The sequence below is a fragment of the Sitophilus oryzae genome, unplaced genomic scaffold (assembly GCF_002938485.1).
Source record: "Sitophilus oryzae breed Bouriz unplaced genomic scaffold, Soryzae_2.0 scaffold_385_pilon_pilon, whole genome shotgun sequence".
Lineage (NCBI taxonomy): Eukaryota > Metazoa > Arthropoda > Insecta > Coleoptera > Curculionidae > Sitophilus > Sitophilus oryzae.
In genome coordinates, this window is record NW_022146957.1 from 238,137 (window position 1) to 251,656 (window position 13,520).

General features: G+C 30.9%; 1 protein-coding gene across 7 annotated transcripts in view; it reads left to right on the forward strand.

Annotated features, from left to right (window-relative positions):
* The window catches only part of LOC115885466 (gastrula zinc finger protein XlCGF26.1-like), a 47,261-nt gene extending 41,597 nt beyond the window's left edge, over positions 1-5,664 (forward strand). For all 7 annotated transcript variants that reach the window (XM_030904385.1, XM_030904384.1, XM_030904383.1 and 4 more), the window contains 4 exons: positions 2,890-3,096; positions 5,179-5,271; positions 5,332-5,442; positions 5,514-5,664. In XM_030904385.1, coding sequence (XP_030760245.1) covers positions 2,890-3,096; positions 5,179-5,271; positions 5,332-5,442; positions 5,514-5,592 — 490 coding nt within the window. In that variant the 3' untranslated portion in view covers positions 5,593-5,664. The remainder of the gene's footprint in view (positions 1-2,889; positions 3,097-5,178; positions 5,272-5,331; positions 5,443-5,513) is intronic.
* Positions 5,665-13,520: the final 7,856 nt, after the last annotated feature.

A 13,520-nucleotide genomic window follows, 5' to 3' on the forward strand; every position in this document is an offset into this window, starting at 1 on the left:
ATACGTGCCAATTTAAAAAAAGTTAACGATGTTTGTATTTTGTTTATGCTAATTCTCTTACATGTAGTTTTTTGCGAAGAAATATTTCATTTATTTTTAAAGTAAATGCCAGTAAAAGTAAATATAATTTTAAATAGTAATATAAAGCACCTAATATAAATAATTTTGATTTCTAATTTTATTTATATTTTCCTTCCATTACACTGCATGCTTAGAAAATTAATAAATGTTTATATTTCATGATTTTAAAATTTGTTGTTAATATAACAAATTAGTTCTGTAATTATTATTATTTAATAAACCAACGTTGCCACACATAAAAAAAATTTTAGAGACTATATTATTTTTAAATAGGATCTAATATAAATAATTTTGACATCTAATTTCTTGTTTATATTTTGCTACTACTTAAAAAAATGTTTATATTAAATGATTTTAAATTTTGTTGTTAATTAGTATAACAAATTATTACTGTTATTATTATTTATTAAACCAGTCTTTGCTTAAAAACATTAAAAATCATTCTCCTACATCCAAAATAACAAGTATTATTGCAGTGTAACAACAGAATATTAATAAAAAAATGCAGAATATATAGACATACTATCCCTAACTAACTCAATAAAAAAAATAATATCCCTCATACTCAATAAAAAAAATAATGTGCCCTTATCTATATATGACTCCGCAAAAAATCAAACATGCCGGCTTCTTTCATAGCAATGCCACCGACCGCTGTCGGGTTTCTCGGAAAGAAACCTACGTCGCCGGGCGACAACTAAAATTCAGTTAATATTTTATTATAATCGATCCTGACGAATAAATGAATTTCATAAATGAATGAATTTTATAAATGAATGGTTTTTGCTGCCGAATTACTAGAATACAATATTTCAAGGCAGATGACGGACCTATTCGATAATTTTTATTCGAATAGTTTTCAACGAATGTTTTCTTATTAACTATCGAATTATTCGAATGAATTGCAACTATCGAATGTTTCGATAGTATTCATTCGATAGTTCCCACTACTAATTTAAAGTATCCGAATTTTAACGGTTTTTCGGATATTCGTGGTATCATACATAACAGTAATTTTTTTATCAAAGCCACCCAGTGATTTTTTTCTGGCATTTTACCGTTGAAAAAGCCATATGTAGTAAAATCGCGAATATTTGCGAATAAGTTTTTGTTCTAAAATGGTGCGTCTCAAAAGTGGCTCACAACTATAACTTTTATATTTTTTCTTTCCTCTTTTTTTTATATTATAGGGGTGAGCCACTTTTGAGACGCACCCGATAGATTAAAAATGACCTAATAAAATTTGCGCTGTTGTTATCGGGTATTTGTTAAATTTGACATTTAAAAAATATATGGCTAAAACCTGGGTTTATTGTCGAATTTTGAAACACCTTAAGGTGCGTATTCATTATCCGCACGAACGAACGAACGAATGTTCGTTAGTGGTATGGACGGGGACCGCACGATAGAACCGCACGAGAAGACCGCAAGCATTTCTTCATTCGCGCGCCAGTTCAAATCGTCAAGATATTGTTATAAACCTGTTTTTTTTTTGTTTATATACCGTCATTGAATTATCGCTAAGCAAGTTACTATGGAGCAGTGCATAAGGAGTCGGGCTAGGGAAGCGAGAGACCGGAGTTCGAATCTCGGCCGGAACATCACTTTTATTTTTTTTAAATATTGTTGTATTCTATAGTTTATTTTTGTAGTATAAGAAAAGAACTATTTATTCTGTTATTTTTAATCTCCGTTATTAATATAAATTGATTGTTAGTACAATACCTCATTTAATATAAAATAATATTCTACTTTTTGAAATGTATCGGGCCCTAATTGTACCTAAAAGTAATATATTTTTAGTGATATACCATATTGTAAACTATTTAATATTTTAGTCACTTAAAAAGTTAATTTGCATTGAATAATTGCCTACCATTAAAGGAAATTTGAGCTATATAATCCTTGATGGGCATATTCTGGGTATGCAAATACTTCCTTTAAATTTTGGGTGTCGTTCAACCGATTTATTCTCAAAACCAGAAACTTCTACATATAAAAAGAAGCACAAGTCACTAATTATAATAAACTTCACCCTTGGTATTACTTCCACTAATTATAATAAACTTCACCCTTAGAATTACTTCTATCACAATTACAATACGTTCATCTGCATTGGCATTTTCTACTTCTCGATGGGAAACAATAAACTTCCCAACATTTTTTAAATGATGTAACAATTCCTCTTGTGGTTACTTTTCCATAGATATCCTCAACTCTGTCCTCATGTGAATTCAGAGGCAATGAAAATGAAAATTATTTACCATGAACATCACAAACTAAAAACCTAATAAACAATTTTATACCGAATATAGAAATAAATTTAGTATTCTTACGTATCGTCCAAATCCGTGTTAATAGATAATTATTATTTTTAAATATATTTTTAGAACTGCTGGTTTTAGTAATTATTAAATTAAACGAACTAAAAAGTCTTAAAAATAAACAATTCTTAACCATAACCCCAAAAAATGCAGATCTCCTGTCAACTTTCTTTATTTTTTTTTACTCATTATTTTCCTAGTGACGTCACAGGTGGTATGCGCGAACTGAACGAAATTGGAGCCGCTATCGATCATACCTTGTATTCTTTGTACCATGACGTCTAAACGCCTTTGATGTACCGACTCGAAGCGGATGGTCGAGCGCACGAACGAACGAACGGCCGCATGCGTTCGGTCCCCGTCTAAATATACCGCACTTTCATTCGTTCGTTCGTTCGTTCGTTCGGATAATGAATACGCACCTTTATATGAAAAATATTTTGTACGATTACAAGACTGTAATATTTAATTATTCTGTTATTAGATCGGAAGAAGCTGAGGAAAAAGTCTTTCATTGTACCACATGTGGCTTTCAAACGCAATATAAATCAAATTTTCTCAGTCACAAGAAAATTCATTTGCCACTGAAAGACCGACAGTTGTTTGCATGTACACACTGTAATAAGAGATATACAACAAAACGAGGCTTACAACGTCACCTTGAGGATAATCACACACATATTGATTCCAGGTAAATTTATTTTGTGTAACGGATCATATACCGTGTCACAGATAAAGTCTGAATGCTTTATTCATTTTCTTTACTCATTTTACATATACAGGGTGTCCGAGGCTGAACGTGCGTTAGAAGTTTCTGGAGAACCACAATATCTAGATCGGAGATTTTTTGCACATCATTGTTTTACAACGCGATTTATTGATTAAAAATATTTTCAATAGATCATGACAGGCAAGACGCATTTGTTGTAAACGTCTCTTTTTAGGTTATTTGGGATTTTGCTTTTGAATATAAAGTTAAGTTTACTAAAAGCTGCCCATCCGAGTTTGATCCTTCTAGAAATTTCGGTTGTTTGATTTTCCTTGCCGAGTTTTATGGCATGAGCTAGATATATATACTCTTTAACGTTCTCAATCCTTTGTCCATTAACAATAACTTGCTCTTCATTTTCATATAGGGTTTTAGTTTTAGACAAATCCATTTTTAAACCTACTTGCGCAGATGTGTGGTGAAGTTGTTCGAGCATTGTTTGAAGTTCTTCCAATGATGAGGCCAGGACAACGACATCATCAGCGAAGCGCAAGTGGTTAAACATCCCACCATCTACCCTAATACCCTTCTTGTCCCAGTTCAGCTTCTTAAATACGTCCTCCAGGGCCAGTGTAAAAAGTTTGGGGGAAACAGTATCTCCCTGTCGGACTCCTCTTTCCATTTTAATTTTATTTGTGACATTTATGTCATCCAGTTTGATAGTCATTGTACTGCCTGCTTAAGAGTTTAAAAATTGTATTTCTAAAAATATATCTCGTATTTTCGCTCTTTAGTGAAATTTACTAGTTGATATTATTAATATTGTACCGATATATGATCAAAAAAAAAAACAGAGCAAAGTTGTTATAAAAATATGTTGCCGAAGTTTCCGGAATACAGTTTGGACCACCCTGTATATTAAATAGAATTCCATGACTAAGTGAGAAAAGGGGCGTCCACTTGAGGTGATCTTACTCAGTTTTAAATATGAAGAGAATGCCAAGGCCATAGACAAACTAACAAAAGCAAGACTTTTCAAAGGATTGAGGAAGTCGAATTATTGTTTTTGCGCTGGCCAGTTGAGTCAGAAATCATCGCGCAGTCGCACTCGTCAAACCTAACCTAAATAAAACGAAAAACGTTTTTGCCTTGAACCATCCTTGAACGAACTGTTGAATTTCTGATTTTGCGTTTTGTTTGGTTATTACTATTATTTTATTAGCGTACAAAACGAAAACAAATAATTTAATACATTTTGCATTTATGAAGAACATAATAATTACTGTGATTATACATATTATTGTGATTACATCGCTAACGTAGACAAAACGAAGGTCCTACAAATTGACTGTAAGTTATAAGAATCTTTATCTTTTTAATCTTTTTATGATTTGAATTTTCGTGCTTTATATTTTATAATAGACTCGAAATGTTAATATTTTTGCAAATTCTTGTGAAAATGTGAAGTTTATGTTTTTGTTTTATATTTGAAAACGTTGTATATTTTTAAGGTGTTTCTTGTTGTTCCTATTATTAATATTATAATATTCATAATTATTTTTTTGTACCTTTTGAAGAATAATGCTTTTATTTCGTTTACCATAACTCTAAAGAGGAATACGTTTTCGTTTATTTAACTTTTGTTTTTATATCTGTTATGTCCAGAAATTATTGTTTATTTTACCGATGGAAATAAATTTATTTGATTTTAATAAACGCTTTTTAATTAAACATCCTTGTCTAAAAGGCTCTACTACAAAATACACAATCCATAAGTAAACCGTCCTCGTCTAAAAGGCCAGTTGACGCAAGCGCGGTAATAAACTCTTGTCAAACTTGTTACCGTTTTGCAGTACAGCGTTGACGCGTCTTGCTTTTGTTAGTTTGTCTATGGCCAAGGCCTTCAGGCTTATTTTTCTAATACCCTAAATTTAAGGTCACTGTTTTAAAACTTCAAACTATTCAAAATAATGGCACTTATCAAAAAAACTTACTGAAATATTGCTATTGGAACAAAAATGTCCAGGCACAGATTTTGTCATTTTAATTGTTTATTGTTTCCAGAAATGCCGATTGTACATCTTCAACTGATGAAGTGATATTAGATGCTTTAAAAATTGAAATTGATGATATCGCTTTGCCTTTGGATGACTCTAAGTATGGTTTATAAGTTTTTTTTACTAATATAGTGATAATAATGTAACTCATTAATTCCAGAAATTCTGAATGTTTAGCTGTGACTAATGACATAAAATCGGAAGATTTTATAAAAACAGAACCTGAAGATGTCGCTCCGATTATGAAGACAGACGTGCACGATGACTTTAAGTATGTTTTTTAAATGTATTTTTATTAATGGATACAATATTGTGTTTTAAATATTTTCTTATTGTTTCCAGAAGTAGCGAAAATGAATCTGCCACTCGAAATGTGAAGCTAGAAGATTTTATAAAAATGGAACCCGACGATGACGTCTGACGTTTGTGGATAAAGATACGCATTTTTAGATGAAGAAAATATTCGTAACACTAAAAATTTTGAAAAGTTTAACTTTTTGTTTTTTTTGAAACTAACCTAACCTTTGCGTTTTTAAGCTGTATAAATACAGGGTTGTTCACCACATACGACACGGAGTATTGTAGCTAAACGATTAGATTTTTACAAATTGTAAGTTTTGGGTTCGTTGAAGGACTATTAGAGCTACAACTATTTTTACAAGATATACAGTGTCCCAAATAAGTAAAAATATTAGATATTTTTGATGTGCTAGTTTCTGCTACTACATAATAGAGGGCAATAAATTTAAAAAGAAAACAGTTTTCTACAAACAAAATTTAAAAGAATTTTGTGCAGTGTTGCCATTGTGGAACTATCAATAACAAAACATAAATCACTACCTTCACCATTTGCTACATCATCAGCAGATGATTATAGCACAGAATTTATAACTAAAAATAATAACTGGTCAGTTTATAATCATAGGCTGAAAGGAGACATGGTTAGCGAAACGCGCGTCCAGTGTAAAAGTAAAAGTGTTTGGTGTATTGTGGCAATAAATTTAGTGTTTTTATTTCGCTGTTTAAACACTCAATTTTGTTCCAACCCCTCAACTGTAAAATTCATATCGTAATACTTCCTGATAAAGCCTGCCTTCTAATTTGCTACATCATTTAAACATATTAAAATAGATCAGAGCTGTTTTTTTCAGTTTGCCATGTTAGTTGGAATTAAATCTTATGAGCTAAATTACAATCACTTCCTGACGTTTGATTGTATAATTGAATCCTGAATTTTCATTGTAATTCGGCGACAATATAATAAGCATTGTTCTACTATTATGATACCACTTCCTGACGTTCGATTGTGTTCATGCCAAGTTCATATTGTATAATCGGGAAAAAAACGGCGTTAGCGATAGCTATGAAATGAATATCACTGTCATTTATATGTAAATTTATATGGGAAATGTCATCGATCGTCCTTTTCCAGCCAACTGGACGCCGTTTTTTCAGAAGCATATCAAGTGATATCATAATATAGTACTATATTACGATACATGGCGTTCGATTGGGCTTAAACTTGGTATACTATATCTTCAGTGACATTTGTAATATCATGGTACCATGGAGCATATAAAGTGGTACCTTCTATAGTACCATATTTGATGACATAGCAATATTAGGTACATGGCGGCAATAAGGCTTAAACTTGGTATACTACGTATTTTCGGTGACATTGTAATATGATGGTACTATGATGCATATCATCTGGTACCATAATATAGTACCATATTATGTACATGGCGTTCGATTGGGCTTAAATTTGGGATACTACGTATCTTCGGTGATATTGTAATATTATGGTACCATGGAGCATAAAAGAGGTACCATATTACGATACCATTTCCTGGCGTTCTTGTTATACTACGTATCTTCGGTTACATTGTAATATGATGGTACTATGATGCATATAAAGTGGTACCTTAATATAGTACCATATTTCAATACCATTTCCTGGCGTTCGATTGAGCTCATATTTGATACTTGCGTATTTTTGATGACATGCATTATGGTACCATGAAGCATACAAACTGGTACCATAATATAGTACTATATTACGTACATGGCGTTCGATTGGGCTTAAACTTGAGATGCTACGTATTTTCGGTGACATTGTAATATGATGGTACTATGATGCATATAAAGTGGTACCTTAATATAGTACCATATTACGATACCATTTCCTGGCGTTCGATTGGGCTCAAACTTGGTATACTACGTATCTTCGGTTACATTGTAATATGATTGAACTATGATGTATATAAAGTGGTACCTTAATATAGTACCATATTACGATACCATTTCATGGCGTTCGATTGTTCTTAAATTTGGTATACTACGGATGTTCGGTGACATTGCAATATTATGGTAGCTTAAAGTATATCGAGTGGTACCATAATATAGTACACTATTATGATATCATTTCCTGGAGTTCGATTGGGCCCAAATTTGGTATACTTGCGTTTCTTTATAAAGATTTGTTTAATTAATAATTTTAATTTATTTTACGAATTTTAATTTATTGTTCGATGTCCTGACAGCAACTTTTATGCCGAACTAATATATTATTAATTGTACCTGTGTCACTTTTTAAAATCTACCTAGGTCTATATAAATAACGTGGCAAACAGAAGAAATTTGTTATTATAGTATTTTTTTTTAGTCAATTAACATTTTTTGTACTGCATTATAATAAATCATTTCCATTATTATTAAACGTATATTTCATTACTAACGTTTCAGCATTAATAAATATCACTATCAATCGCCCTGTATATTATTAATTTTAAAGGTAATTAAAGGTATTTTCTTAGTTAACATTATAAGGTATAGTGTATATTAAAAATGTATATGTTTTGTAATAATATACTTAAAACTATTTTAATAGCCAAAGGAATAATTAATATAAGTGTATCTGACAAGAAAAGAAGAATAGAAAGAAACACATACTGCATTATACACAATAAAAAAATGGGATGCCAATTCAAGTCTTTTGAATCTGGCAACTGTGCATATTTAGCCGAGCTTATAAGGCCGTCGACGAGCCGTCGATCCAAAACCGAAAGTTCAAAATTCCTAATTATATTCTGATTATGATATTGTCGCGCCATCTAGTATTCTATTTGTGCAATTTTAGCTCTTTCATTTCGAGTATTTTTCTGTTGCGTAGCTAGATATTCTGTGATTGTAGCTAAACGATTAGATTTTTACAAATTGTAAGTTTTGGGTTCGTTGAAGGACTATTAGAGCTACAAATATTTTTACAAGATATACAGTGTCCCAAATAAGTAAAAAATATTATAGTTGTATTTTTTTTAAATAGAACACCCTGTATTCCATTTTTGGATTATACCACAGAATATCTAGCTACGCAACACAAACCTCGTTACATGTATAAAATCGTAGGTAATAAAAGGAGACAGGCTTTTAACGCCTGTCTCCAAATAATCAGATATTTTGATGCGGTAGTTTCACTACTACATAACAGAGGGCGATAAATTTAAAAGAAAACAGTTTTCTACAAACGAAATTTAAAAGAATTTTATGCAGTGTTGCTATTGTGGAATTTATATTGTAATACTTCCTGATAAAGCCTACCTTCAAATTTGCTACATCATTTAAACATGTTAATAATAGATTAGAGCTCTTTTTTCAAACGTTTGAGTTAAATCTTACAAGCTGAATTAAAATCACTTCCTGACGTTTGATTCTAACTGAATCCTGAATTTTGATTGTAATTCGGCGACAATATAATAAGTATTGTTCTACTATTATGACACCACTTCCTGACGTTCGATTGTGTTCATACCGTATGATCGGGAAAAAAACGGCGTTAGCGATGGCTATGAAATGAAAATCGCTGTCATTTTATGTGTAAATTTATATGGGAAATGTCATCGATCGTCTTTTCCCAGCCAAATGGACGCGGTTTTTTTCGCTATCATACAGTATTTGATATATACTTGCGTATTTTTGATGACATTTCAATATTATGGTACCATGAAGCATATCAAGGAGTACCATAATGTAGTACCATATTACGATCCCATTTCCTGGCGTTCCATGGAGCATATAAATTGGTACCTTCTATAGTACCATATTATGATACCACTTCCTGACGTTCATTTGGGCTCATATTTGATATATACTTGCATATTTTTGATGACATTGCAATATTATGGTACCATGAAGCATATCAAGAGGTACCATAATAGTACCATATACGATACCATTTCCTGGCGTTCGATTGGGCTTAACTTGGTATTGTAAGTATCTTCGGTGATATTGTAATATGATGGTACTATGATACATCTACTATGATGTATATATAAAGTGGTACCTTAATATAGTACCATATTACGATACCACTTCTGACGTTCGATTGGGCTTATATTTGATTATACTTGCGTATTTTTGATGACATTGCAATATTATGGAAGCATGAAGCATATCAAGGGGTACCATAATGTAGTACCATATTACGATACCATTTCCTGGCGTTCGATTGGGCCCAAATTTGATATACTTGCGTTTCTTTATAAAGATTTGTTTAATTAATAATTTTAATTTATTTTATGAATTTTAATTTATTGTACGATGTCGGTGACAGCAACTTTTATGCTTAAGTAATATATTATTAATTGTACCTGTGTCACTTTTTAAAATCTACCTAGGTCTATATAAATAACGTGGCAAACAGAAAAAAATTGTTATTATAGTATTTTTTAGTCAATTAACATTTTTTGTACTGCATTTTAATAAATCGTTTCCATTATTATTAAACGTATATTTCATTACTAACGTTTCAGCATTAATAAATATCACTATCAATCGCCCTGTATATTATTAATTTTAAAGGTAGTTAAAGTTATTTTCTTAGTTAACATAATAAAGTAGTGTAGATATATTAAAAATGTATTTTGAGAGCATATGTTTTCTAATAATATACTTAAAATTAAAACTATTTTAAAAGCCAAACGAATAATTAATATAAGTGTATCTGACAAGAAACGAAGAATAGAAAGGAATTATTATACACCAGAAAAAGAATGGGATGCCAGTTAAAGTCTGTTTGAATCTGGCAACTGTGCATTTTTAGCCGAGCTTTAAGGCCGTCGACGTGCCGTCAATCTACGTCGATCCAAAACCGAAAGTTGAAAATTTTAATTATATTCTGATTATGATATTGTCGCGCCATCTAGTATTTTATTTGTGCAATTTTAGCTCTTTCATTTCGAGTATTTTTCTGTTGCGTAGCTAGATATTCTGTGATTATACGATTGAAATAATGGTAAATTTGATTATGTTTTATCACACTTAAACTTTACCGTTTTCGAAATATTTTCAATTTTGTGTAATTGCAGTAAAAAAATTAAGCTTTCATTTCTTCAAGGGCGTTAAAGGTTTTAATACTAAATATTTACTGAAGAGTATTCATTGATCAGATATTGTGTTGCAATAATAAAAATTATACTACTTTATACAGATACAGAGTATTCAAAAATTTATTTTAAATAATTTCTCGCTTTAAACGGCAATAACTTGTTTAATTTAAACGGAACATCCTGTATATTTACGTGAATCAGATGCACAATTTAATTGTCTATCAAATTGTATTATGCCATTTTTTACATATCTCTTGAAGTTTTCGTAGAAAATGCATTTTCTTATAATTTAGACCTCATTTTATCACTATACCCATGGAATATTGACATTTTAGATTTTTAAGCATATATACAAAATGTATAGGCGGTAAAATAATAATATTGCAAGTCCATTTGTTTACAAATAGAAAACTATTTAAATCTTTGTATAAGAGTATACTAATTAAATATACCACCATTATTTCCGCCCTAAAATTAGTTAATTACATACTTAATTGTTTTAATTAATAAATTATTCCAAATAAATGTGGATTTGGCTCAGAAATCAATATAATAACAAGTTGTGAAAATGAACGTCTCTGTTGTTATAAATAAGCATTTGTCAAAAAAATGAAATAAAGTTTATAAGGTGTTATGGTTAAGGTTAATTAAACTTTTTACCACACTGTCTAATACACATACAAAATTCAGTTTTTTAGTATTTGGAGCAATTATTATTAATCAAGGTAAACAGTCAATTAATGTAGTTTGAATACTGGGATTATATTAATTGGTCCTCTTTAACAAAAACCAAAAATATTTAAACAGTTTTTTCTAACTTAAAATGTTAGTTACCTTTGTGGCGGATTCATCTATCCTCAAAATCAATCGCAAACTCAGTAATTTTTCGAAAAAAACATATTATAGTGTTACGTTTTTCGTCGGTTCCGTGTGGATAGAAAGTCACAATTTATTTAAACACTTATTTATTTAACACTAATTAACAAAAATAATAACGATAAAAAAGACTTATAGAACTATTTACAAACGATTTATAACTAAGAATTTATTTTGAATTTTAGCGCGTCAACTGCACTGGTATATTTATAACTGCCCCTGTAGGTCACGGCCGCCGGCTTTTATACCGGCAGGTAAAGAACTCTGGAATTGTCCATAGATCGTTAGTGCATAGAGAAGGTTTTCGAATGTTCTCGTATGTACTAGTCCATTCCAGTGTGGGACTCTGATGCTTTTCTCGAACGAATGAATCATTGCGGTGTCTATGCGATGTTAAGGTCATCCGAGGGCGGGCCATATTGAGGTTAGGTCGAGTCCACACCGGCCCGCAACAATAGCTTATATCGTTGAAAAGCTTAAAAATGGCGCTTTTATGAAGTCATGGCCAACTATGGTTTCCATTTAAAAAACCTTTGAATAAGAAGACTAAGGAAGGACCATAATGCTATCCATGTATTCATGCATGGTGGGCGGAAAAAGCACTCTAGGGTGGGGATCCTTGACAGTTCTGTTTGACGATTCATTTGACACATTTAAATTAGATTTGAAATTTTATGGATTTGTCAGTCTTTATGGAGCTTATTGTATGTTATTTATTATTTATTCTACTACTGATAGTTGTATTAAATTAGCAGAACTTAAATTAACAGTGACACTATCGGGATTTATCGAAAAAGACTCTAAAATAGTTGGTTGTGTAGCGTGCGGTAGATCTCGGCAAAATCGAGTGAAATAATGGAACAACTTTTCGCTAGTAAGTGACTATATAATATACATACGTGTAGTAAACCGATCATTTATGAAATTCACTTAAATTAACTAAATTATATATTATTCTTTGCATTTTAGCTTTTATTTATTACTTGTCAAAGATTAGATGTCAAAGAATTTAGATACGTTAATTTGACTTACCTGCTTCAGTAGCGTATCGGATGTTTGTGTTAATAAATACTTATTATAACTTATCTATTTTTATTAGAATTATATATTTTTATAACAATTTTAATAACTACCAACATTTATTCACAACGTAAAATAAACAACAAATTATTGAGTCTACCCCACGTCTACCCTACATCATAGTTTAACATTTTTAAATAAAATTAGAACGACGCTGATAAACCGGAATTTAAGTCGGCCATATTTGAGGCCCATCGCGCTGGATCTAAGATTTTGATATGCTCCTTCCTTAGTCTTCTTATTCAAAGAAAAAACATATATTTGTGTCATATGTCAAAAAATGACAGGCTTTAGGAGAACACAAACTCATTAGGAATGTGATTATCTACAACCTTTATCTGAAAACTTTTTGTCTAAAATATCTTATAATGGAATTAGGAACAATTTTTAAAATAGCCGAAATTTGTTTTTTTCGAAATATCTAGTAATCCATGAACTTTTTCAAAATCTGAAAGGCGCATATTTATGTCCCCACACAACTGCAATTTTTCCCCATTTAATCGACTCTTTGTAGTTTCTGAGATACCCATAGAGAATATCGTAGGAAACTCACCTGTATAGGGAAAACTTACTTAAAATGAAATCTTGGGAAACTCTACGTCTGCGCGCGTTGAGGGAAAACAAGGATGCTTAGAGATGAATTTTCCTCAAAGCATTCGATAGTCGTGGCTCAACGATAACCATTTAGTTGCACGGCGAGGTTGTCACATATGCTTTAGTATACAAATGAATGAATGATTTTATTCGAATAAAACCATTCTATAGTTGAAATCATTCATTCAGTAACCATTCGATAGTCTAATTCATTCGATAGTTCCCATCGCTAAAAAAAATTAACTACCTAAAAATAAGACTAATTACTAAAAATGAACTGACATTTACACAAATAATCGTGTTTTGTTCATAAAATGTTTAATTTTAAAGTCATTGCATATTATAATATAGTAAAATAATTAAAATTATATAAAGTTTTAAAAACCATGGCCTGCCTTTATGTATATCTAAT